Source organism: Acomys minous (genome assembly GCF_964271855.1).
Source record: "Acomys minous genome assembly, chromosome: 5".
Taxonomy (NCBI): Eukaryota; Metazoa; Chordata; class Mammalia; order Rodentia; family Muridae; genus Acomys; species Acomys minous.
Window position 1 is genome coordinate 128,545,832 of NC_140494.1, and position 22,510 is coordinate 128,568,341.

The 22,510-nt window shown below is 48.8% G+C and overlaps 1 protein-coding gene across 6 annotated transcripts in view; it reads left to right on the forward strand.

Annotated features, from left to right (window-relative positions):
* The window catches only part of RORA (RAR related orphan receptor A), a 764,431-nt gene that overhangs the window by 732,336 nt on the left and 9,585 nt on the right, over window positions 1-22,510 (forward strand). For 3 of the 6 annotated variants that reach the window (XM_084781230.1, XM_084781233.1, XM_084781232.1), the window contains 7 exons: window positions 4,333-4,474; window positions 6,939-7,337; window positions 14,064-14,185; window positions 15,911-16,043; window positions 17,202-17,309; window positions 18,670-18,780; window positions 20,079-20,191. In XM_084781230.1, the coding sequence (XP_084637356.1) occupies window positions 4,333-4,474; window positions 6,939-7,337; window positions 14,064-14,185; window positions 15,911-16,043; window positions 17,202-17,309; window positions 18,670-18,780; window positions 20,079-20,191 (1,128 nt within the window). The remainder of the gene's footprint in view (window positions 1-4,332; window positions 4,475-6,938; window positions 7,338-14,063; window positions 14,186-15,910; window positions 16,044-17,201; window positions 17,310-18,669; window positions 18,781-20,078; window positions 20,192-22,510) is intronic. The other 3 variants (XM_084781235.1, XM_084781234.1, XM_084781231.1) reach the window with 2 other exon arrangements.

Here is a 22,510-nt window from a genome sequence, read left to right on the forward strand (position 1 = left end):
TGGTATTGGATAACTAGTTGACAAGCTCTTCCCTGGGAAAGACTATTTCTCAGGATGGCAGAATTCTTCGGCTGTCTATAATTTTTTGTGTAGGGTCGGAGCCTCTTTGGCTTTCTGCCATCCATGCTATCATGTCTTACTAGCATCCCTCGATCAGTTCATGTTTAAACGGCAGTCATGTTGGTGAGACTTTATGGACCTATTTCATATTGTTCAAACTCATGAGTTTGTGTGAGCTGTATCCCTAAGGCTAATGTATCTATGGTGCATTGTCAAACCCTCGCGTGGGTGATTCCATCATGTCCCCCAGTTGAGGGCTTATAGAGCCTGACAATCTTTCAAATTCCTTCTGGTACTGGGGCTGGGCATTGTGGAGGCCTGCATGGCTGCATATAGCCACTAGGTGGTGGTAGTGTGCCACAATCCAAGCCTCTGCTACCTGAGGTAGCTCATGGTATGGTGACTCTTCACTCAAGACCACCACGTCTAGAATGGAACTACTTCATGTGCGTGGACACATCTTTTTGTACTAGTAAAACTGTACCACCGTGATGTAGTCACTTTCTTTCTTGACAGCCTTGGCTTGAGAACTGGCTTTGTGATACGCAGTCCCCTTAAAGCTTTGCCACAGGGCCACCACGCAAGCTCAGAAACTCATGTCTGAGAGCAACCTTCTATAGGATGCACTCCAAGCAATCTCCTGCTTCTCACTCGGAGGCATGCCGCCTCCACCTTACGAAACAAGGAGCTTTCTAAACCTTCTACGCTTTCTTTCCAACTCCTAACTCTTCTTTCTCATATGGATTCTAAAGCTTTACTTGCTTTACCAGTATAACTTCTTAGACATTTAAACTGCTCAGAAATGCCCCCTAAGGAATACTGAAGGTGTTTGTTTGTTGTTTATTTGTTTGTTTTTTAAGGCAAGGGGCTGAGGAGATAGCTCAGTGAAGCGTTGGCCATGTAAACGTGAGGACCTTAGTTCAGTCCCATGTCAGCATCCAGGGGTGACTGCGTGCATGCGCTTACAATCCCCATGCTGCAGGAGGTGGGGGTGGGGTGAAGTCAGAGAGACACCTGCGCCGCTGGGCAGCCAGCCTGGTCTACCCATGAGTTCCAGCAAGAGTCCCAGTCTCAAAAGCCAAGGTGGGAAAACAAACAAAAATCTAAGGTGGACAGCACCTGAGGAGCAAAACCAGAGTTTGCCGCTGGACTCTATGCGTGGGCGCCACACACGCTACACACACTCACTGCGCACGCGCGCGCACACACACCCCACACAACACATACACACACACTGAGGAAGTCAGAGCTCTCAATTTTTCTGAACATGCCAAATTCAGGCTGGCCTCCCCAGTCTCGCTAGAAAGCTGCACCGGGCCCTCCCCCTCCCAGAGGGAACAGCATAGTTATTCTTAAGCATGGAGCTGTGTTGCCTTTGTCCAAGAGAGTGGCCTCTCTCCGGCTCCCCGCTCTGCCCTCCCAAAGCTGCACACTAGCGTGTGCCTGATGGGCTCAACTGAAGAGTGAGTGTGAGGTGAAGAGGGTGTGTCAGGGGAAGAGGGCGTGTCTGCTGGAGTTTGCTTTCCCAAACCCTTCCGGGCTGGCTCCACATCCCGGCAGCCAGCTGTGCGCTCCAGGATCCGTAGCATTGCTCCAGCCTAGATCCATAGGACCCTGCATTACTGACACCACCCAGCTTACTCTGACGTCCCTGATGAGAGCAACTGTGAGCTCCTACCCTGAGTCTCTGTGGCGTTCACTCTGCGAATGAGCCAAGGTGATTGCAGTGTGGGTGGGGTAGGTGAGGTGAACCAAAGGGGACACCCTGCTTCTAGGCAGAGGGAGAGAGATGATGGAATTCCAAGACCAATTTCTCGAGAGAGACTCCCACCCCACCTCAGCCGCAGGAAAAAATTAGTTTCCGAGAGTCAGTGGGTCCTTCTGGTGACTCTTCCCACCACTTCCCTAGCATTCCTTTAACGTTCCTTCTTTAAGAGATTCCTGACTTACAAGACACACACATTTTGTTTCTGATATAGTAGCCACATCTGCCTCCGGGAAAATCTGTTGGCTAAAGTGTATCAACAATATTTTGACATTACTTGGTCTGTCCAATGTCTTTATCATTAAAGAAAGCTCTGAAGTTGACCACGCACACACACACTCTCTCTCTCTCTCTCTCTCTCTCTCTCGTATTATTTGTGATTCTGCCTCATACAAACAACTCCTTACTTTCTCTTGTGTATTTTTCTTTTGCCCAGATTAGAATACCAATGAAAGAAAAAAATATATATATTCATATACATTTATATCCAACCCTGCCATTGCCATGTATTTTGGAAGTTATGAAATATGCTTCTAAGTAGCACATGTGTTGCATAAGAAATCTGTGTTGGATTAGAACACGGCACCTGTGCTAAGCTTATGAGTTTCTGCTTTAAAAAAAATCACTAAAGAAAAGCTTGCACTTATCAGTCCCAATACTGGAAATTAATAGAAAAGCAAAAGCAGCATCCTGGGGTTGGCAGCTCCCTCATGTCTTTGCACACACTCTCTCATTTCCAGCGTGCACTCAACACAAGTGAGACGCTGTTGTCCATCACACTGGACCTGTCAAATCCTAAAGGCCAGGCTTCTAAATGCTGCTGATTCCCAGCCAGTGAGGACTGAGAATTCCCAATGCAACTGATCTTTAAAGTAGTCGATCCAAGTGTCATCTAACTGTTCACACCAGTAGGCTGAGGCTTAGGGAGTGAGGGATTCCTAAACAGCCAGAGACCTGAGTGGCAGCGAGAAAACACTGCAGCACACCCAGACTGGAAGCGAGCTGAGAGCAACCACATTTTCCTGACCATCCGGAAGCCCAGAGAAGTGTTTATTTTACTAAAAAGTGTTTTGCAGCCTAAATGTCCCTCAGTTGAAGAATGGATAAAGAAACTGTGGTACATTTACACTATGGAATACTACTCCGCTATTAAAAACAAGGAAATCCAGAATTTTGTGGATAAATGGATGGAACTAGAAATGATCATACTGAGTGAGGTAACCCAGAAGCAGAAAGACTCACATGGTATATACTCACTTATAATTGGACACTAGCCCAATGAAAGTCTTCACTTACCAAGATATTGGGATAGATGTGAGGACATCCTATTGAGACTCTAGGTAAGAGAAATATAGGAGATGGGGAAATAGAAGGAGCCAGAGGGTCCTAGAAACCTATAAGAAGGACATCGTGACAGGTGGATCAGGGCCCAGGGGGTTCTGCTCAAACTATTGCACTAACCAAGAACAATACAAGTAATAAACATCGAACCCCTACTCTGATCTACCCAATGGACACGACATTCTCCACAGTTATGTGGAGAGTGGGGACTGACTCTGACATGAACTCTGGTGCCCATATTTGACCACCTCCCCTTGGTGGGGAGGCCTGAGGGCACTCAGAGAAAGAATAAGCAGGCTACCAAGATGAGACTTGATAGCCTATGACCATATAGTGGGGGAGGAGGTCCCCCTCGGTCTTAGACCTAGGGGAGGGGAATAGGGTGAAAGTGGGAGGGAGGGAGGATACAAGTGATGGGATAACAATTGAGTTGTGATCTGAATAAATTAATAAAATTTAAAAATTTTATAAAGTGTTTTGGAGGCTAGGGAGATAGATGACTTTACTGGACACAGCATCTGCTGCACACGCATGAGAACCTAAGCCTGAATCCCCAGCACCCACCCACATAAAAAATCAGGCACAGACACAGGCACCTGTCACTCCGGCACTATGGGAGACAGACACGGGAGGCTCACAGGGCTCGCAACCTGACAGTCTATTTCCAGGCTCAGTGAGAGACCCTGTTTCAATGAAATAAGGCTTAGAGTGACACCAGGACACCCGGTGTCCTCCTCTGGCCTCCACAGCACACACAGAACATACATGTGCGCACACACTCTTGTGTATACCCCCATACACGCACCAAGAGAAGATATTTCAGAGACACAGGTTAAAGGCAAATCCTTTGGTGTCATTCCAGCGAGCACATGGCTTTGTTTGATCAGCCTGTTTGTGTGTCTTCTACAACACAGGCTATCGGGCGGAAGTCAAAGGAAGTTTTGCATGTGTCAGGGATGGAGGGAGGGTTAGGCTCTGGGGGTTAATTTTGCTCAAGTAAAAAGAAGTGGCTTTAATTCCATCAACGGCCTCCTGGAGGATTCTGCTCCGAGCCTGACCCTCCATTAAATATTAACGCCACTCAGTGCTCGATGCTCAGTACTCAGCCTTCGGTGTCTCCACTGGAGCTGGCACTAACCTGTTCCGTATTTATAACCAAATCACAGGGCTTTTTCAGGAGAAGCCAGCAGAGCAATGCCACCTACTCCTGTCCTCGGCAGAAGAACTGTTTGATCGATCGAACGAGCCGAAACCGCTGCCAGCACTGTCGGCTGCAGAAATGCCTTGCCGTCGGAATGTCTCGAGATGGTGAGCCTCTGACAGCTGGGGCACCCCTCCCCAGCCCCCACCCCACCCCCCCACCCCCGCTGGCAGCTTGCTGCGATCCACCACACTTCCTTCATCCACAATCTACTAGAGTCAGCTAAGTAGCTCATGAGGGTAGACAGACAAGTGTGTCTTAAAGAAAACTTCAGATTGTCAACACTTCAGGAACTCCAGGTTGTGTGTCATCTTAAGGCTTTCCTAAGCTTGCCTCCTGCAGGAAACCCAAGCCAGGGCACACTGGTATTTGACTTTACACTGGTTGAGTCTACCGGCATCTTGGCAGGAAATAGTTCTTACGCTAACTGGGTCACCCAAATTGCCTGCCAGAGTCAAACGTTTGCACCTTCTGGATGTGTGAAAATAGTGCAAAGTGAGGCTCGGTGATAGATGTCCTTTTTCATTAAGAGGAGGCATAACAGGCTAGACATGGGCCACTGTCCAATTACAGTGCAGCTCTGTCAGGGTCCTTCGCTGAAACAGCTCTTCAAGTGCACTGAGCAACCAGCCACCAGGATTCAAGCAGTAATGCATGGAAACTGGTAGGAAATCCAGCGGGTCCATTTTAAGGACTTTTCTGAGTACACTGTCTCCCGAGATTTCCTAGGGCAGAGTGTCAGTCTGTCCTTCCCACACCAGATGTTCTTAGGGCCCAGCGGAGCCACCGAGGCTCAAGTTCGCCTTCCCAACATGCCCTGCGAAGTGTCTGTGCAGCACTAGAGAAGTCAAGCTCTTGGCACCAAGAGACTGGTATCTCGGCGTCCACATGCAGTCTAAGTTTGTCTTTGTACAGAATTACCCTGACTTACAGTTAGGAATGGTTCTTATCAGCCTGTGATTTAAAGCTGAAAGTTATAAATGCATTTCCTTGAGTGTTGGTGCCTCTCCCCCGACCCACCCACTCACCGGATCCAACTGTCATTTTATGACGACCTTTGTCTTAATAAAGCAATAACTACATCGCTGGGGCAGAGGTGTTACCCATGGGGTGCTCTAAAATATGCTTTGCCCCTTCCCAAATTAAGTGCTTCAGGGTACCATCCTACATGTGTGGGGTCATAAAATAATATAGGTTGTTTATGAGAAAGAAGTATATTTCCAAGTTTATAAAGTTGTATGCTGCTGGGTATCCACCCGAGCAGTGGAAGCCCCAAAATGGCCAATATCCTCATGTGTTCCCGACGTATAAAGGACAGCTCGTCCTCCCCCAGCTGGTCAGTGGAGTGGATTTTCACCCCCACACTCATTTACCTCCCCACCCCAGCCCCGCCCACCTTCTGCCCCTCATGTCCCTCTGACAATGGTGGAATTAAGGAGTTCATCCCCCCAATCAGGAGCCAGTTGAACTACAGTCAATTAGGAGAACCAAGTCTCCCCAGCAAAAAAAATCATCCACAGAGTGCCTAGCCAAGGGGCTAGGGGCACCCTCAGTGGGAGAACTCAACCCAGGAAAGATGTTTTCCGTTACTGGATGGGTGTTTTGGGAGAAAACACCGGGGATAGTGGACTTGGGAGTTGCTGCAACCTTTGCCGCCTTTAAATGTCAGGGCCAGTCCTGAGGAGAAGCGCGGCAGACACAGGCCCTCTCCGAGGGCTCTGACAAGGCTGGCCCTCTGTTTTTACCTGAGGTTACACAACTGTAGAGCAAGCTATCACTTAATGACAGAGCCAGTTCGGACCCACGGGTGTGTGCCTTAGCTACTTGGGAGGCAGAGAGGATAACAGCGTGCGCCTGGGAGTTCAGGCCCAGCCTGGGCAGCACGGTGAAATGACCCACCCCACCCCCATCTCCAAAAAGAAAATAAAGACAAGCCCATGCCCGCCAGCAGGTCTCATAGGTCAGGCCGACTCAGACACACAGTTCCGGGCAAACTGTGACAGCCTCGCCGTAAAGCCCCAGATCCGGCTGGTCGACCAGCAAGCCCTTCACTCCTAGGTGCAGAATCATAGAACACTTAGTAACACGTGAGGCTCCTGGCTCAGTATACCCATGAGTCTTGGCATTTCTGCCTGTCGGTTCAAACACTGCAAAGTAAGGGGGCAGATCTAGGCCAGGCCATGTGATATAAAGTGAGCTACACTGTGTACACCTCAGAGCCAGGCAGAGCTTGGCTGTGCTCTCAACACTCAGGAGGCTGAGGCCGGATGACCACCACCAGTTCAAGGCCAGTCTGGGCAACTTAGCAAGGCCCGGCTCAAAGCAAAACATTATATTCTCAGAGAGCCTAAGGGTACAGGACTGCAGGAAAACAAGGGGAGGGGTTGCCAACCGTGTGTGACCCAGGATGTGTGTGTGTGTGTGTTGGGGGCACTTGAGGAAGCCTGTTCTTGCCTGTGGGCGTGCTGGCCTGCTCTGACACTTTCCAGCAAACCTGAAAGCGCGGGAGGGGATAAACGCTAACCCTACCCCTGGCTCACGGTGTGCTTTGCTCACGCTCTCCCCCCGCAGCTGTCAAGTTTGGCCGGATGTCCAAGAAGCAGAGAGACAGCCTGTACGCCGAGGTGCAGAAGCACCGGATGCAGCAGCAGCAGCAGCGAGACCACCAGCAGCAGCCCGGGGAGGCCGAGCCGCTGACGCCCACCTACAGCATCTCAGCCAACGGGCTGACGGAACTGCACGATGACCTCAGCACCTACATGGACGGGCACACCCCCGAGGGCAGCAAGGCCGACTCGGCCGTCAGCAGCTTCTACCTGGACATCCAGCCCTCGCCGGACCAGTCTGGATTGGACATCAACGGGATCAAGCCCGAGCCCATCTGCGACTACACACCAGCGTCCGGCTTCTTTCCTTATTGCTCCTTCAGCAACGGAGAGACTTCCCCGACCGTGTCCATGGCAGAGCTAGGTAAGGAGAGGGGGGTGTGCTGCCCCTGGCTTGCGCTGGGCGGCCTCTCTGTCTGATTGTTTTCCACGCCCGGTGTTCGAAGTAAAAGCCCGGCTCAGGAAGTGGGCAGGACACGTGTAAGCCGCCTGCGTTCCGCATCGCGCAGGGGAAAAGCTGCTAGAACCAGTTATTCACCTAGACTCCCAGGAGCTGCTCTAGGCTAAGGTCACACACATGCACAGAGAAGCCACGGGCATAGGTTGTTTTCGCTTTGTTTTGTTAATTAACTTTAAAGTTGTTAAGTTGGTTGCTTAGATTTTTAAATGTTTAATTGGCACATGACAACTCTGTATAAGTCATGAAGGACAGTGACATTTCGATACATGTACAGTGCGTGTGTACACCTGGTGTTCACAAATACCAGCCCAATGTAATCTAAAAAAAAAAATTCAAATCTCCCACAAAGAGCCGATAAGCTGGTTTTTATTATGAGTGTTCAAGTTTAGCAGGGACTAAAACTGCAGGAGGGACCGAGTGTGATGGGGACGAACGGCAGGAGCATGGTACAGCTAGAATTCTAAGAGGAGCAAACTGCCCTGTGTGCCCGTAATAGCCAGCTAAGAGCATTTAGCATTTCTGTCACCTTGGACTCTTAGCACCGGTTTACAGCGAGCATTCAGAACCCTCCTTCTGGCTTTTTCCAAGGGGTGGCCATATTACCATTGTCTGAGCCCCGCTCCTGTGGAGCTGCACATGACACTTGGCTAAGGGGACCACTTGCCTGTTGGCATCCCTTCCCTGTACAGTCACCCCGATAAACTTGAACAGTTATCAGCTCTTTGTGGGAGATTTGATTTTTTTTTTTTAAATTACATTGGGCTAGCAGTTGTGAGCACCAGTAACCACCTGGTATCTCAGGTAGCCAAGCTTTGCTGCACTGGTGTGGGCGGTAAATGCCTGAGGTGACTTACCCTCTGAGCATGGCTATCGGTGACAAAATGATAAGATTTTGGCTCGATTTGTCAAAAACGAAACAAAACAAAAACAAAGACTCGAACAAGCACCTCTGTTTTCCGTACTGTTGGGACACGGCTGTTTCTGGGGTCACCATGGCCTAGAAGCCCTGATGTACAGACAGTGGGATGCTCCCCTCGTGTGCACCATGCTAACGCCCTCTGCTATATTTAATCAATTTTTTTTTTAAAATACGGCGCTATTATTAGAAAAACTTTGATAAGAGCCTTTACAGTTTTGGAGTGATCTGCTCCCCCCAGCGGTTCTGCACGTGGGCTTGTGATGTTCCTTTGGGGTATTTCAATTAGCTGCTGCGGAGACCAGTGAGCTGAGCTGAGGACCTGGGGTGGCGGTAAAGCAGCGGGTTCCGACTTGAGCTCAGACACCCTCGGTTCACAGCCATAAAGGCTGAGTTCTTCAGATGGCACCTCCACCTCTGCACCCCATAAAACATCGGGGTTTTTTAAGTGAAAATTTATATTTCCAGTCAAAAATCTCCAAATAGAACAAATTGAATGTTCTTTATGGGTTTTTTTTTTTTACACAAGCATCTCTTTATGGGTCTAAAATTAAATCCTCGGGAGCTGGGGCGCTCTAAGCCTGCTCTTTAACCACTGCACAGCACTGAAGGCGCCGCCGCTCTTTTGATTAGCAAAGAAACCTCTGAACTAGAAGTCATGCTGAGCAGAGGTAGGTTTCATTTTTTTCCCCCTGAACTAGAACAAAACCTCTTTTTTTTTTTTTTTTTTTTTTTTTTTTGTCATGGAATCTTGGTTGGCTCAGCCTGAAGCAGAGCTGTAATGAAAATTAAATTTTTGAAAATGAATGAGGATTTGATTGAAAGCTGACATGTTCCTGAGCAGAGCGACCTGACTCACCCCAAGGCTGCTGCCGCTGCCCTACCCCAGGCACAGGAGCCTGATAGTCAGTGCTGAGACACACCCATAGAATTGCGTCAAAGCATCGTCCTACGCATTTGGGCTAAACATGGCATTTGGGCTAAAAGTGCACAAACACCTGAATGGGGCTAAAAGTGGCTGAGCTGGTGCCCTCAAGTCTCTGGACAGGGCCTATAGTGTCAGCTCCCAGTGGGTCTGGGAACCATGGGTTGTAGCACTTTCCAGGATGAATTGACTCAAATAGAACCAAACTGAAAAGTAAATTAGGAGTCTTCTGAAAAAGGATTATTTTCCATCCCATTTGTATGTCAGGGTGGTTCAAGAGAAGCTGAATGTGGCATAAAAATCAGCCCCAGACTGGCTGAACCTTCTTCAAAGCTACCTCATATTTTGAGAGATGTTTGGCCCAGCCTATGTCCTGTGGTCCTTTCTAGCCAAAAACAAAACAACAACAACAACAAAAAAAAACTCCTGCCCTTCTTGTAGGCTAAACTTTTACCGTCAGAATTTAAGCAAACGAAATAGAACAACAGGAAAGTAAGTTCTATGAACGCATCCTGAGTCCGGGGCTGTCTCTCAAGAATTATACTCACAGAATTCTGAGCAGCAGGGCCCTTCATCCTTGGCTAGGAAATCTTGCCCTTGGCATTCACAATGGGTGCCTGAATCCTGCATTCCAGATAAACAACCAAGGCTTGTTCCTACAAAAAGTGCTAACTGGGTTTTGTTAGACTAACTGTTAGTCTTGTGCGAGAGATGGCTGACGGAGAAGGCCCAGTGAGACAAGGGACCAGTTTACGGGGACTGCGGTCCCTCCCAGCTTTGAGCCTCACAGTCCACACGCTGCAGTTGTGGCCTCTCTTATGCATTCACATGTGCATAGAGGTGAGCACAAACCCTGGAGCCAGGTGGTGTTTGCATCAGTGCTCTGCCACTGGACAGCTGTAACACCTCGGAAAAGTTACTTAACCACATTGGCTCAGGTGCCTAGCCAAAGAAATGGGGACAGTACTGTCACCTTCCTTCATGATAGATGGATGGATGGATAGATAAATGGATAGATGGTAGAAAGATAGATGGATAGATAGATTCAGGAAAGATGTAATTCCCTTTGGGTCTGTCACAGAGCAAAGTGCCATATAAATGTTAATGATTGATGTTATAAATGTTATGATGATACCAAAAGTTCTGTCCTACCCTGGCAGTGTGAGAGAAAATCTTAGAAGCTGGGACTTCTCATCTGAAGGGTTTAAACACTAACACACACACAACACAATTCAAGTGAAAATTTGAGATTTCCCTCCCCCCCCCAACCCCCTCCACACCCCCCTTTTAAAGTAAGCTTACAACTTTGCCTTGGGCTGCATCCAAAGCTGTCTGTGGCCACATGCTGCCCAAGGGCAGCTACCCTGACTGTACTAAAATGTTCACATTTGAGGAAGGAGACAGACTGACTTGTGCCACAAAGCAAGAAAAATAACTAACCTACTAGCTCTGCCCAGAAAGCTCGTCTCTTAGAACTTCTAACTTCCCTGTTTCCACAGTCCAGAGAGCCGCACTCACTTCCTGGACTTTATGCTATCTAGCTAGACTCTGCTTTGCTGAAAGACACGTTTAGAAATGGTGAAGGGCCTTAAAAATCATTAGATGTGCCAGATCTATCATGAACTGGAATCAGAAGCACTGCCTGCACAGATGGTCAGAATGTGGCTGCTGCCCCCTGCTGGGCTGCTATGAAAGCCACGCTGAGGTCCAGGCATCCACACACTGGTCTGCAGTGCTGGGGACTGAACCTAGGGTCTTGAGCAAGGCAAGCGAGCATCTGCCTCTGAGCTAGGTCCTCAGCCCTGGATGAAATTTGAGACAGGGTTTCACTCCTTGCCACTGAAACTCACTGTGTCACTTAGGCCATGGCAATCCTCCTGTCTCAGCCTCCCAAACACCAATATTAGAGGCATGTAGCACCATGTCTGGCTCCCAGTAACATTTGTTAAGATCATTTGGAAGGTGTTGACTATAATAACCGGGAAAGACCTAAGGACGAGCAGGGGAGGGCTTCCTGAACCTCACTGTTTTAAATATACAAATCTTGGTGTATAGTCTAGACACTGCCCTCCATAGTGAGAGCTCTTTATCTGAGCATTAATTTTCTACTTTCCAACATGCATTCATCTCTTAAATGAGCAGGCTTCTCCTCGGCTCTGCCTCCTTGAAGTGCTTTCTTTTGTTTGCATTCCAGTTTTTAAAAATACTATTTAGCCAGGTTGTTCTGGTTACCTGCGTGTGGCCAGGCAGGGCTGACGGCTTACTATGTTTCTATCTCTCCAAGGAGACTCTTGATTTCAGATTGCTTCTAGGTGAACTTGCTGTTTACACACAAACATGTCTCCTCCTTTCTGATGGAAGCCGTAGCATGTTTGTAAACAAGCAGGCTGTGTTGCTACTGTCCCCGGCCTTGCAGTATTTGTCATTCTAAGTGGCTTGCCCACTATGGCCTCAAGACCTTGGGAACCTGATTGTTTGTTTGTTTTTATATGTTTGATGTTCATAAATTCCCATCAATTCTTTCCAATACATGTTTTTGTTTGTTTGTTTTTGAGACGAGGTTTTGCTAGGTGGACATGCTGGCCTAGAACTTTCTGTGCAGATCAGGCTAGCTTTAAATATATATCCGTCCTCCTACATAATTCAAATTATATGCATGTACTAGCACATCTGGCTTTTTGTTGCTGTTCTTTTGTGTTTTTGAGACAGGGTTTCTCTGTGTAGCCTTGGCTGTCCTAGACTCGCTTTGTAGACCAGGCTGGCCTTGAACTCATAGCGATCCACCTGCCTCTGCCTCCCAAGGGCTGGAATTAAAGGTGTGCACCACCATGCCCGGCCACATCCGGCTTTTTATGTATTTCTTGAGTCATCTTCTGTTCCTTAACCCTGATTGCTGTCGCACAGCACACGCACACTGTCTGGATTTTAGCTGTTGTCTACCTGGTCTTCCGGCTCCAGCCTTTCTAGGTCCCAATCCACCAAGCACGAAACTGCCTGTCCGCTGTCCCCAGGTGCCGTCCTCAATACCCCAGCTCTCCTGGCAGAGTTCGGCAGAGTTCTACTGGGACAGCATATCCCAACTCAGCCTAAACATCCAAGATCCTTCAGAAGGCAGCCTCCTAGTTAACCATGTCTGCGTTAACCTGCTACGTCGTCAAGCCCGTCTGTCCCTTATGAACACCATGTGTGTTCCTTTCACCCACTGTCTCTTCTGTATGGAACTGATCCTGCTCCCAGCACAAATGACCCCCCAACAACAACAGACCTATCCGTCTCTTGGGGTCCAACACAGCATTCTCTTTTTCTAAGAAGCTTTCTCCAGTTCAGTTCAGCCCTGGTCTCTCCCTCTCCTGACAACTGTTACCTCGTGATGATTTTACCTCACACTTGGTTTTCTGATCTCTTGCATTATCTTTTCTGTGTCCACACATGTCCACAGGTGATCATTTCTAGGGACATCGTTGGCATATATGTAATGCCACCAAAGCCCTTATACACAGAGACAGACAGACAGACAGACACACACACACACACACAGAGAGAGAGAGACAGAGAGAGAGAGAGAGGGAGAGAGAGACAGACAGACAGACAGACAGAGAGAGGGAGGGAGAGAGGGAGAGAGAGAGAGTCCCTGTTTAGTTGTGATTCATTCAATTCACATAGCAGCCCTATGAACAAGTGTCGTTTTCTTCATTTTACCAAGGAGGAAAGCAAAGTACAAAGCGATTAAATAACTTGCCAAGGCCGTACACCTCAGAAGTACCAAGGCAAAGATATGGTCTCAGTCCAAGGTCTCTCTTTGCCAAACTACTACACAATCTGTTCCTGCCTCTGCAATGCTTGCCCCAGCCTGTGCTAGAAAACCAGAGGCAGTGACCAGTTGTCACCATTAAAGGAGGTTGTTGTTTTCTGAGCTGGGAAAAGTGTGTGCCGTTACAGCAAGGAGACCTGAGTTCAATCCATAAGAACCTGTGGGGGGGGGGGTGGGGGGGGGAAGGAGGGGCCAGGGAGTTGGACATGGTGTAACTGGGAAGAAGGAGGCAGACTCGTGAGTTCACTGCCGGCCAGTCCAGCTGAGTCAGAGACCTTCAGGCTCAGTGAAAGACTCAGCCATGGAAAATAAATAAATAAATAAATTGAGGAGAGCAACTGAAGAAGACACTCAACACATGTATACACATGCAAAAACAAAAAGTGTGAACACACATTTATATAATTCCCTGCCTTTTTTGTCAAGATATCATAAAAAGCTAAGAGGAGGGGGCTGGAGAGATGGCTCAGAGGTTAAGAGCACTGGCTGCTCTCCCAGAGGTCCTGAGTTCAATTCCCAACAACCGCATGGTGGCTCATGACCATCTATAATGAGATCTGGTGCCCTCTTCTGGCAGGCCGATGTAAATGCAGGCAGAGCACTGTATACATGGTAAATCTTTTAAAAACAAACAAACAAACAAACAAACAAAAGCAAAGAAGAGGCTGTTGCTCACTTCACCTACCTGACTTGTGCTCATCTCCAGACACTGGTAGAAAGCTTAGGACAAGGTCAAGGTCGCCAGGTCTGAACCTACCGGGTTCATGCAGTCATTGTTGGCTTTGCAAAGCCTCTCTCCTCCATCTCCCTGTGCCCACACCCAGAAGCTTGCCGAGCTGCACAGAGGAAACCAAAACTGGTCAGCACGTTGCTTTGCATGAGTTGCTTTTTAAGGCAAACGACCCAAGCAGAAGAGTTACTGGTTCCTCAAAGAACGTGGCTGCTGTTAACAGCTGTGATCTCCTGTTCTCTCCCCAGAACACCTTGCACAGAACATATCCAAATCCCACCTGGAGACCTGTCAGTACTTGCGGGAAGAGCTCCAGCAGATAACGTGGCAGACCTTCCTGCAGGAGGAGACTGAGAACTATCAGAACAAGGTAGAGTCAGAGGGCCGTCTCCTCCCACTGAGCAACATCGAGAAGGGGGCGGGGCGGGGGTGTGAAGCAGGCATTCACTCACAAGTCCAAACAGGGCGAAGGCTCCCTGTCCACACCTGAGCGCAAGTCGCTGCTTAGGACCTTACTCCCGAGGCTGCTCACATGCCCTGGCTTGTCAAAGTTCAGCTGGGACAAATTCTATTGTGGTTTGCAAGTCCCTCTGTGTACCAGCAGGGGGCTGGATCAGGGTTAGGGTTCCAGAAGCCTCAGATGAGCTAGGATTTGTCCTGATGCCACAGTTAGAAGGTTCTGAGGTCTAAGAAGTGGTGAAAATAATCTCAGCTCCACGCTGCATGCTTCGAGATTAACAGGGAGTCTGTGGGCAAGTGCAGGGCTTGGGAGACTCGAGAGATGGTTTGCTGGTTAAGAGCACTTGCTGCTCTTCCAGAGGACCTCGTTTGATCTCCAAGACCCACATCAGGCAGCTCGCCTGTAACTCAAACTTAAGGGGACCTGGAGCCTCTGTCCTAAACACACACACACACACACACACACACACACACACAATCTTTTAAAAGGGAGGAGGAGGAGGAGGAAGTGGGGGAGGAGAGGTTTGGAAGGCCTGACTATAATTGCTCAGAATCAAAGATGAACCTGGCAGGTGGTGACCCTACTTGCTTTTATCTCTATGACAGTGGCCAACGGGCCATTAAAGGAGGGGGAGGGGTAAACTGAAGGTAGCGTAATGGTAACTATCCATTTTGCCTTCGGAAAGAAAAGATATGGTAGCTTTTTGCCAATGGTAGAAAAGTCGGGCTGGGGAGGGACCCAGGAGATAATGGAGGCGCTTCATGGGGGGAAACTACTATCCCTTGGCTGTGGCCACACAGGGAGAGCATCCGGACCATGGCCTCGTGTGGCTCAATCCTAGGGTTTGGTTCCCACTGTCCTGTTAGAAACAGCCTTAAACCTGCAGGGTGTTGTGGAAGAGGAGATGAGCAAAGCAAATGCCCCAGGACACCAGGGAGGGCAGGAACCCGCCCACTTAGTCCTGCCTTTCAGAACAGAGTAAACCCCCAACCTCCAAGCTGCAGAGGAGAGGCCAGCACGCGGTGAGGACCAGCCAAGCCTCGTGAAACAGGGTTCTGGCCCTGGCTCCTCTCACACCTACTGGTTGAGAAGTCTCAGAGCTTGGATGTCATTTCTGAGCAGAATACAATTTGTATAAATATATGAAACGGGGTGTCATCAACATCCAGCTCAGCAGGGTGCAGACAAAAAATATAGTTGTACCCCCTTTTCTTCCCTCCACACCCAGTAGAACATGGGCAAACTCAAAACTAAAACAAGTTAACTGGTTTGAAAAAAAGAAAGAAATCCTCCTCTTACTGTGGAGCTCAGAGCTACAGCCAGGGTGTACATTGCTCTTCTGGCCTGTGTTAAGCTGTTGGCCCCATGTGTTCGCAATACCCCTGACTTTCTACCCCACACCTTGTCACCCCCAGTTGCCTTCAGACTGTAAGCTAGGAATCTGAGGAGGCAGAAGGGATATGGAAGCAGGCTTTTATAACCTAAATAACAGAGACTATTTTTTTTTTAATCCTATAATCTTTTTTTAACCCATTTCCAAAGAAAGCTTTTTACAAACTAGGAAGGCAAACCGCAAAGCTGGCTGCACGGGGGTGCTGCCAGCTCCTTATGGTAATGTGTCCCCCTTTTTCACAGCAGAGAGAGGTGATGTGGCAGCTGTGTGCTATCAAGATTACGGAAGCTATCCAGTATGTGGTGGAATTTGCCAAACGCATTGATGGATTCATGGAGCTGTGTCAAAATGATCAAATTGTGCTTCTAAAAGCAGGTAGGTCCTCTGCAAGTGAGTCCCAGTGTCGCTTCTGGCCTGTTTTCACCTGCTTGTTAAAGAAATGCTTGCTAAGGAAGGTGTCGACGCCGTTTCCTCCAGCGACAATAGCTCAGGGTGTGCTTAGCAGAAATTAAACCCCTTTTTATAAAACCATCTTAAAGGTATGTTCAGGGGGCTCAGGCGACGGCTCTGTGGTTAAGAGCACTTGCTGCCCTTTCAGAGGACCCAGGTTTAATAGCCAGCACACACGGATGCTCACCCCATCCACAGCCACAGGTTTAATAGCCAGCGCACACGGATGCTCACCCCCATCCACAGCCATAGGTTTAATAGCCAGCACACACGGATGCTCACCCCATCCACAGCCACAGGTTTAATAGCCAGCGCACACGGATGCTCACCCCCATCCACAGCCATAGGTTTAATAGCCAGCACACACGGATGCTCACCCCATCCACAGCCACAGGTTTAATAGCCAGCGCACACGGATGCTCACCCCCATCCACAGCCACAGGTTTAATAGCCAGCGCACACGGATGCTCACCCCATCCACAGCCCCAGGTTTAATAGCCAGCACACACGGATGCTCACCCCATCCACAGCCACAGGTTTAATAGCCAGCGCACACGGATGCTCACCCCATCCACAGCCACAGTTCCAGGGGATCCAGCATCCTCTTCTGACCACCACAGGCACCAGGCATGTACATGGCACACACACATACTTGCAAGCAAAACATACATACACATCAAGTTATTTGTGAGGGGTGTGTGCACGTGTGTACATATATTTTTTAAAGGTATGTTCAGAAAGCATCCCTTACCTTTTCCTCTGGGAAGGTGGTCACAGCTGGGAATCTTTGCATTCCCAAACTTTACTATCGCCCTCTTCAGGCCCTAACGCTGAGCTGCTGGAAGATGTTTATGAGCTCAGAGAACCGTTCCTCTGCGTGACTGTTGTTATCAATGTGCATAAATGCTTCACCCCTGTGATGGGAGTCAGTCATCATCTCTCCTGCCCCCTCGGGCAGAGGGTCTCGGTGAGACTGAGAACACACAAGCCACCCTGTGCCGCCACAGGAAGGCCTCTGGGTTAGCGCCTCAGAAAGGAGCTAAGAGCCGTGGGATGGTGCTAACCAACTCTTCCTCCACGCAGGCTCTCTGGAGGTGGTGTTTATCAGGATGTGCCGTGCCTTTGATTCTCAGAACAACACCGTGTACTTTGACGGGAAGTATGCTAGCCCTGATGTCTTCAAATCCTTAGGTAAGGAGGCCTCACGTGTGTGTGTGTGGGTGGGTGGGTGGGTGGGTGGGTGGGTGCACGCGCGCAAGTGAGGGTCATGCGCAGGGATGTGGCTGGGTAGAAGCTCTTGCTGCATAAAATGGGGCTGGTTATTTGAAACCAAAGCCAGAGGCTGATGCGCCTGTCTTACTATCCATAGCTGTGTGCCATAGAGCAGGAAGCGAGGAGCTTTTCCTGCATCATATGCAAGCTCGGGTTCATGTGTAGGTTGGTTATTGCGTGAGTTTCCACATGGCCTTTCAGTCCCCCTTCCAGCTGCAAATAAATCAGATTTGCAAGGAATAAAGTGTTCAAACAATGGAGAGGATACGACTCGTATGCAAAATGAAGCATAGGTGGAAAGGCCCGCCTACCATCCCCGATCTCCCCTACAAAAGCCATGTATGAAAAGGAAATGTGAACATCAGGGAAAAGTCTAGCAGAGCTAAAGAAAACTGTGGCGCATGCGTCATAAATAAATCATCTGAGTTTCCGCAACTTAAATGGCCAGAGCGCTGCCGCTAAGGAGAAACAACCACAACCCAGGATCTGTTGACTGGCTCCTCTTTACACGTGAGCGGCAGAAGTTTAGCTGAGAGCGTCACGGCCCGCTGCCACTTACAAGCATTAACCATCAGGCAGGCCTGGCACAACAGACGCAAAGCCTAACCCGCCTCAGGTGGGTAGGCTTGTTATCTTAGGGGACTTTCCCATTTCTGCTTGCAGTCTGGTGAGTAGTCACAATCGTTCACCACTGGCGTGGACCTGAGTGCCACGGCCAATAGGGCATCGCAGTTAGCCAGCAGCCAATGAGAGCTCTGAGTGACAAGCTGTGTGACCACAGGCACATGACTTATTTCCATTTGCCCAGCCCTGACGGTGGAATGCTAACGATCATGCACTCCTCTAAGGGCCGTTGTAAAAAACCCCAGGAAACTCCAAGAATGTTGTTGAAGCCGTTATCTGCCTAGGAGTCACACAGCAGATGATGATGGGGGGGTGGGGGGGGGTGGAGTGGGGGGGATGGAGTGGGGGGGTGGAGTGGGGGGGTGTGCGCGAGGCGGGGGCAGGTCCTGATGGTGCAGCTGATGGTGGTGGTGGTGATAGCGGTGATGATACTTTGTGATGATGGTGACAATGATGATGTTGGTACCAGGAGATGCTACTCATGAAGGTGATGCTAAGCCAATTTCTCTTTTAATTCTTCAAGCTAGTCTGCCAAGAAGCGCTCTTTAACCCCCATCTCATCTCCAGCTTCCACCTCTCTCTTCACCTTGTTCTGTGTTCTCCTTTCTCCTCTGGTGAGCACCAACACCCTAAACTGCCTTTACTCTAATCATAGGTTGTGAAGACTTCATTAGCTTTGTGTTTGAATTTGGGAAGAGTTTGTGTTCTATGCACCTGACTGAAGACGAAATCGCATTATTTTCTGCATTTGTGCTGATGTCAGCAGGTAAGGAAACTAAACAAAACTACACCAGTTTCTGATTTGCCCAAGTAAAGAATGTTTTCGCAAGGCACTGCACTTGGACATGTTATTACAATAGTTGAAGGGCTCCCAAGAGCAGTTGCCACCCTTATTATATTTAAAGTTTTCAAAAAATAACACATACACAAACCACACACACACACACACACACACCACATACCCACCATAGACACACCACACACACCACACACACACACTACACACACCACACACGCACTACACACCACACACACCTCTTTTCTAAAGACCTTATCGGACTGAAGAGATAGCTCAGTGGCTAAGAGCAGTTGCTGTGCAAACCCTGGGTCCAGATCTCAGACTCACATTAAAGAAACAAAACACACAAACAAAGCCCACAGGGCACAGCCACACACGAGCAAGAGTGAAGTTCAGCACTGATGGCATGTGCTGGCCGCCTGCTAAGCTCCAAGTTCAGTGAAAGACCCTATCCCAAGGGAATACGGTGGAGAGTGACAGAACAGGACAGCCAGTGCCTTCCGCCTTCCTCTGGCCTCTACACAGAGAGAGAGAGAGAGAAGAGAGAGAGAGAGAGAGAGAGAGACAGACAGACAGACAGACAGACAGACAGACAGACCTCATGATATGTAGATAAAAATTTAAAAGTAAGAGCTTAAAAAGCCTTACCCAGCACTAACTCCACATACCAAAACAAAAGACTTCATAGAATAAGGCTGCTCCTCCTGAAGCCAGTGTCTAAGCCCACACGCCTTCATAAGCACTGCCGTCCACAGTCTGTCGGCACCCACCTAGTTTTCCAAGCAGGTCTGCCTCTTACAGAACAATCCTTTACTTGGAATTCTCACACAAAGACACCTTTAAGTCACCTTGAAATTCTATTGACCGTCTAAATTGCCCTGGATTAAAAAAAAAAAAAAAGCAATCTTGCATTTCCAGGAAGGCCAGTGGGACAGGTAGAATTGGGCCTGCCAGGGGGATTATCAGGAGGGTTTGGGGAGGGCGGGGCGCTGTGGGCTTATCTCATTTGAGTTTGGCCCTAGAATTTAGCCCTAGAGGAGAAGCAGCTTTCCCCCCAAGACTTAACACCCTGGCCCAGCCAGCAGAGATTGCCTTTGCATCCTGCAGAAGCGAAATGTCAAAGAGCGAAACTGGCCTCTGAGCCTACACACCAGTGTAGCGCGGTGACCAATGTCTTGGTGAGGAGGAATGTGAGTTTGTTGCTGTGTTGGGAGAACGGACCAAGCCTCATTTTTTTTTTTTTTTTTTTTTTTGTTCATGCTTAGATCGCTCCTGGCTTCAGGAAAAGGTAAAAATAGAAAAACTGCAGCAGAAAATTCAGCTAGCCCTTCAACACGTCCTCCAGAAGAACCACCGAGAAGATGGAATCCTAACAAAGGTGAGATCCAGAGGGGCCCAGTGGGCCTGGTCACAGCCACCCTCTAGGACACTGAGATCCAGAGGGGCCCAGCCAGCCTGGTCACAGCCACCCTCTAGGACACTGAGATCCAGAGGGGCCCAGCCAGCCTGGTCACAGCCACCCTCTAGGACAAATCTTGCTTACTGATATCTTTATAAGCCACACGGCCAGTACCATAAAGTATAAGTTTGGCATGGGCTACTAAGTCTCAAAATCCCATTGAGCCAAAACTCATTACTCAGGTTAAACTCCACTTATTATAATTGATCATGGAGTGTCTCCTGCAATTAATCACCAAGGTGGTGTTAACTGTATATGTGGGCAGGGTACATGTGCATGCAGGTGCTCACAGAGGCCAGCAGGGGCAGTCAGATCCTCTGTAATTGGAAGTTATGGACAGCTGTGAGCTGGGAAGCGAACGCTGGTCTCAATAAGAGCAGTGTGTGCTCTTGATCCTGGAGCCATTTCCCCAGCACCCCCAAAAGACTTTTTTTTAAAAAGATTTATTTATTTATTATTTATACGGTATTCTACCTGCATGTGTGCTAGCAGGCCAGAGAAGAGGGCACCAGATCTCATTATAGACAGTTGTGAGCCACCATGAGGTTGCTGGGAATTGAACTCAGGACCTTTGAAGAGCAGCCAGTGCTCCTACCCTCTGAGCCACCTCTCCAGCCTTTAAAGAACTAATCCTCTCAGGAACGTCTTCCTGATCTTTAAACTTAAACATAAAGATGATCAACATGCTGTGCTGGTAGAAAGCAAGGAGATCTTTACACTCAGAAGGAAAACATCCAAAAATAAATAAAAATAAAAGGGCTGGATGAAGAGAACTAAATATTCTCTTAAATTCATTAGTTTCCAGCAAAGCCTTGTTTCTGTATTTTATCAGGTTCCTGTTTCTATACTGTGTTAAAAGCATGAGGCTTCACTTTCGCTAATTGTCTTTAGCAGCTAAAACATATGGTAGAGCTCTCGGTGTCGTTGCTTCTGGTGTTACAGAAGGCAGTCATTGCCGTCCTTGGCGCATCTCATGTGCTTTGTTATACAAGAAGGTGATTTTGAGCCAATTTCGTGGCTTAGAGTTGCCACCTAGATTGCTTCTGCCTTCTCCTGATAGTTTGGGAGGTTAGAGTAGGAAAAATCAGGCTTGGTTTTGCTTTTGTGCCTGATCAAAAGCAAGAGGGAAATGGAAGGTCCCTTTCTGCCCAGGTCTGAGGCCATCAGCATGAGGGTCATTACTAGAGAGAGGGCCTGGCCCAGCCCGAGCTGGTGACGGCATTTGGTAGAGAAGATGACTCTGATCTGAAACCACCAAGCACCTTGCCTTCGTGGTGCAGCAGGGTTCACAAAGCATCTCTGCAGGTCACTGCTCTTACCTTCAGCCACTAGACTGCTGAGACCCTGAGTGGCTTTAATCTAGAACCAGCTAGAAAGGTGCCCATAGGATTCACTCACACAGTCCAGTGAGTTGGCTAAAGAGGCCCAAAGCACTAGCCAGATGGCCTAAGTTTCAACCCCAGGACCACATGGTGGCAGAAGAGAACGGACTCCCAGAAGTTGCCCTCCAACATACACACACACACACACACACAGAGAGAGGGGGGGGGGCAGAGAGAACATACACAACATTATACACACAGAGAGAGAGAAATAAATGAAATTTTAAAACTAAAACAAAAAGAGTTAGCCAGGCGGTGGTGGCGCACACCTGTAATCCTAGCACTCGGGAGGCAGAGGCAGGCGGATCGCTGTGAGTTCGAGGGCCAGCCTGGTCTACAAAGCGAGTCCAGGACAGCCAAGGCTACATAGAGAAACCTTGTCTTGAAAAACCAAGAGGAAAAAAAAAGAAGAGCTGACTCACACTGGTTCTGCGTACAGCGTCTGACAGGCGCCCCTCTCTCTAGCGGCAGCGCCCCTGCTAACCAGGACTGCCACTCACCTACCTCTCCATCCACAGAGCTCTTCTTCTCCCACAGTAATGGCCTGTGGAGCTCCAGATGGTACAGCCTGGAATAGGGAGGAGTCCAGAAAGCCGGGGGCTCTAGCGTTGGGGGTGAGGGTGGGGGTGGGACTGGGGGCAAGTGTGCTTATAAATACCTCCTTGAGTTAAATTATCCATCTTCAAATGTAGTCAGTGCATTCTAACATAGGACCTCCATTTACCTCCCCCCCAACCCCCTCACTGGAATCTTAAGCAGCATCAAGTGTGTCTTTACCTTGGCAAGCAATGGTCCGGAGGTCACCCCGATTCCTTGAGTTTTCACCTTCATGACTGCCCTCCCCTGATACCCTGTG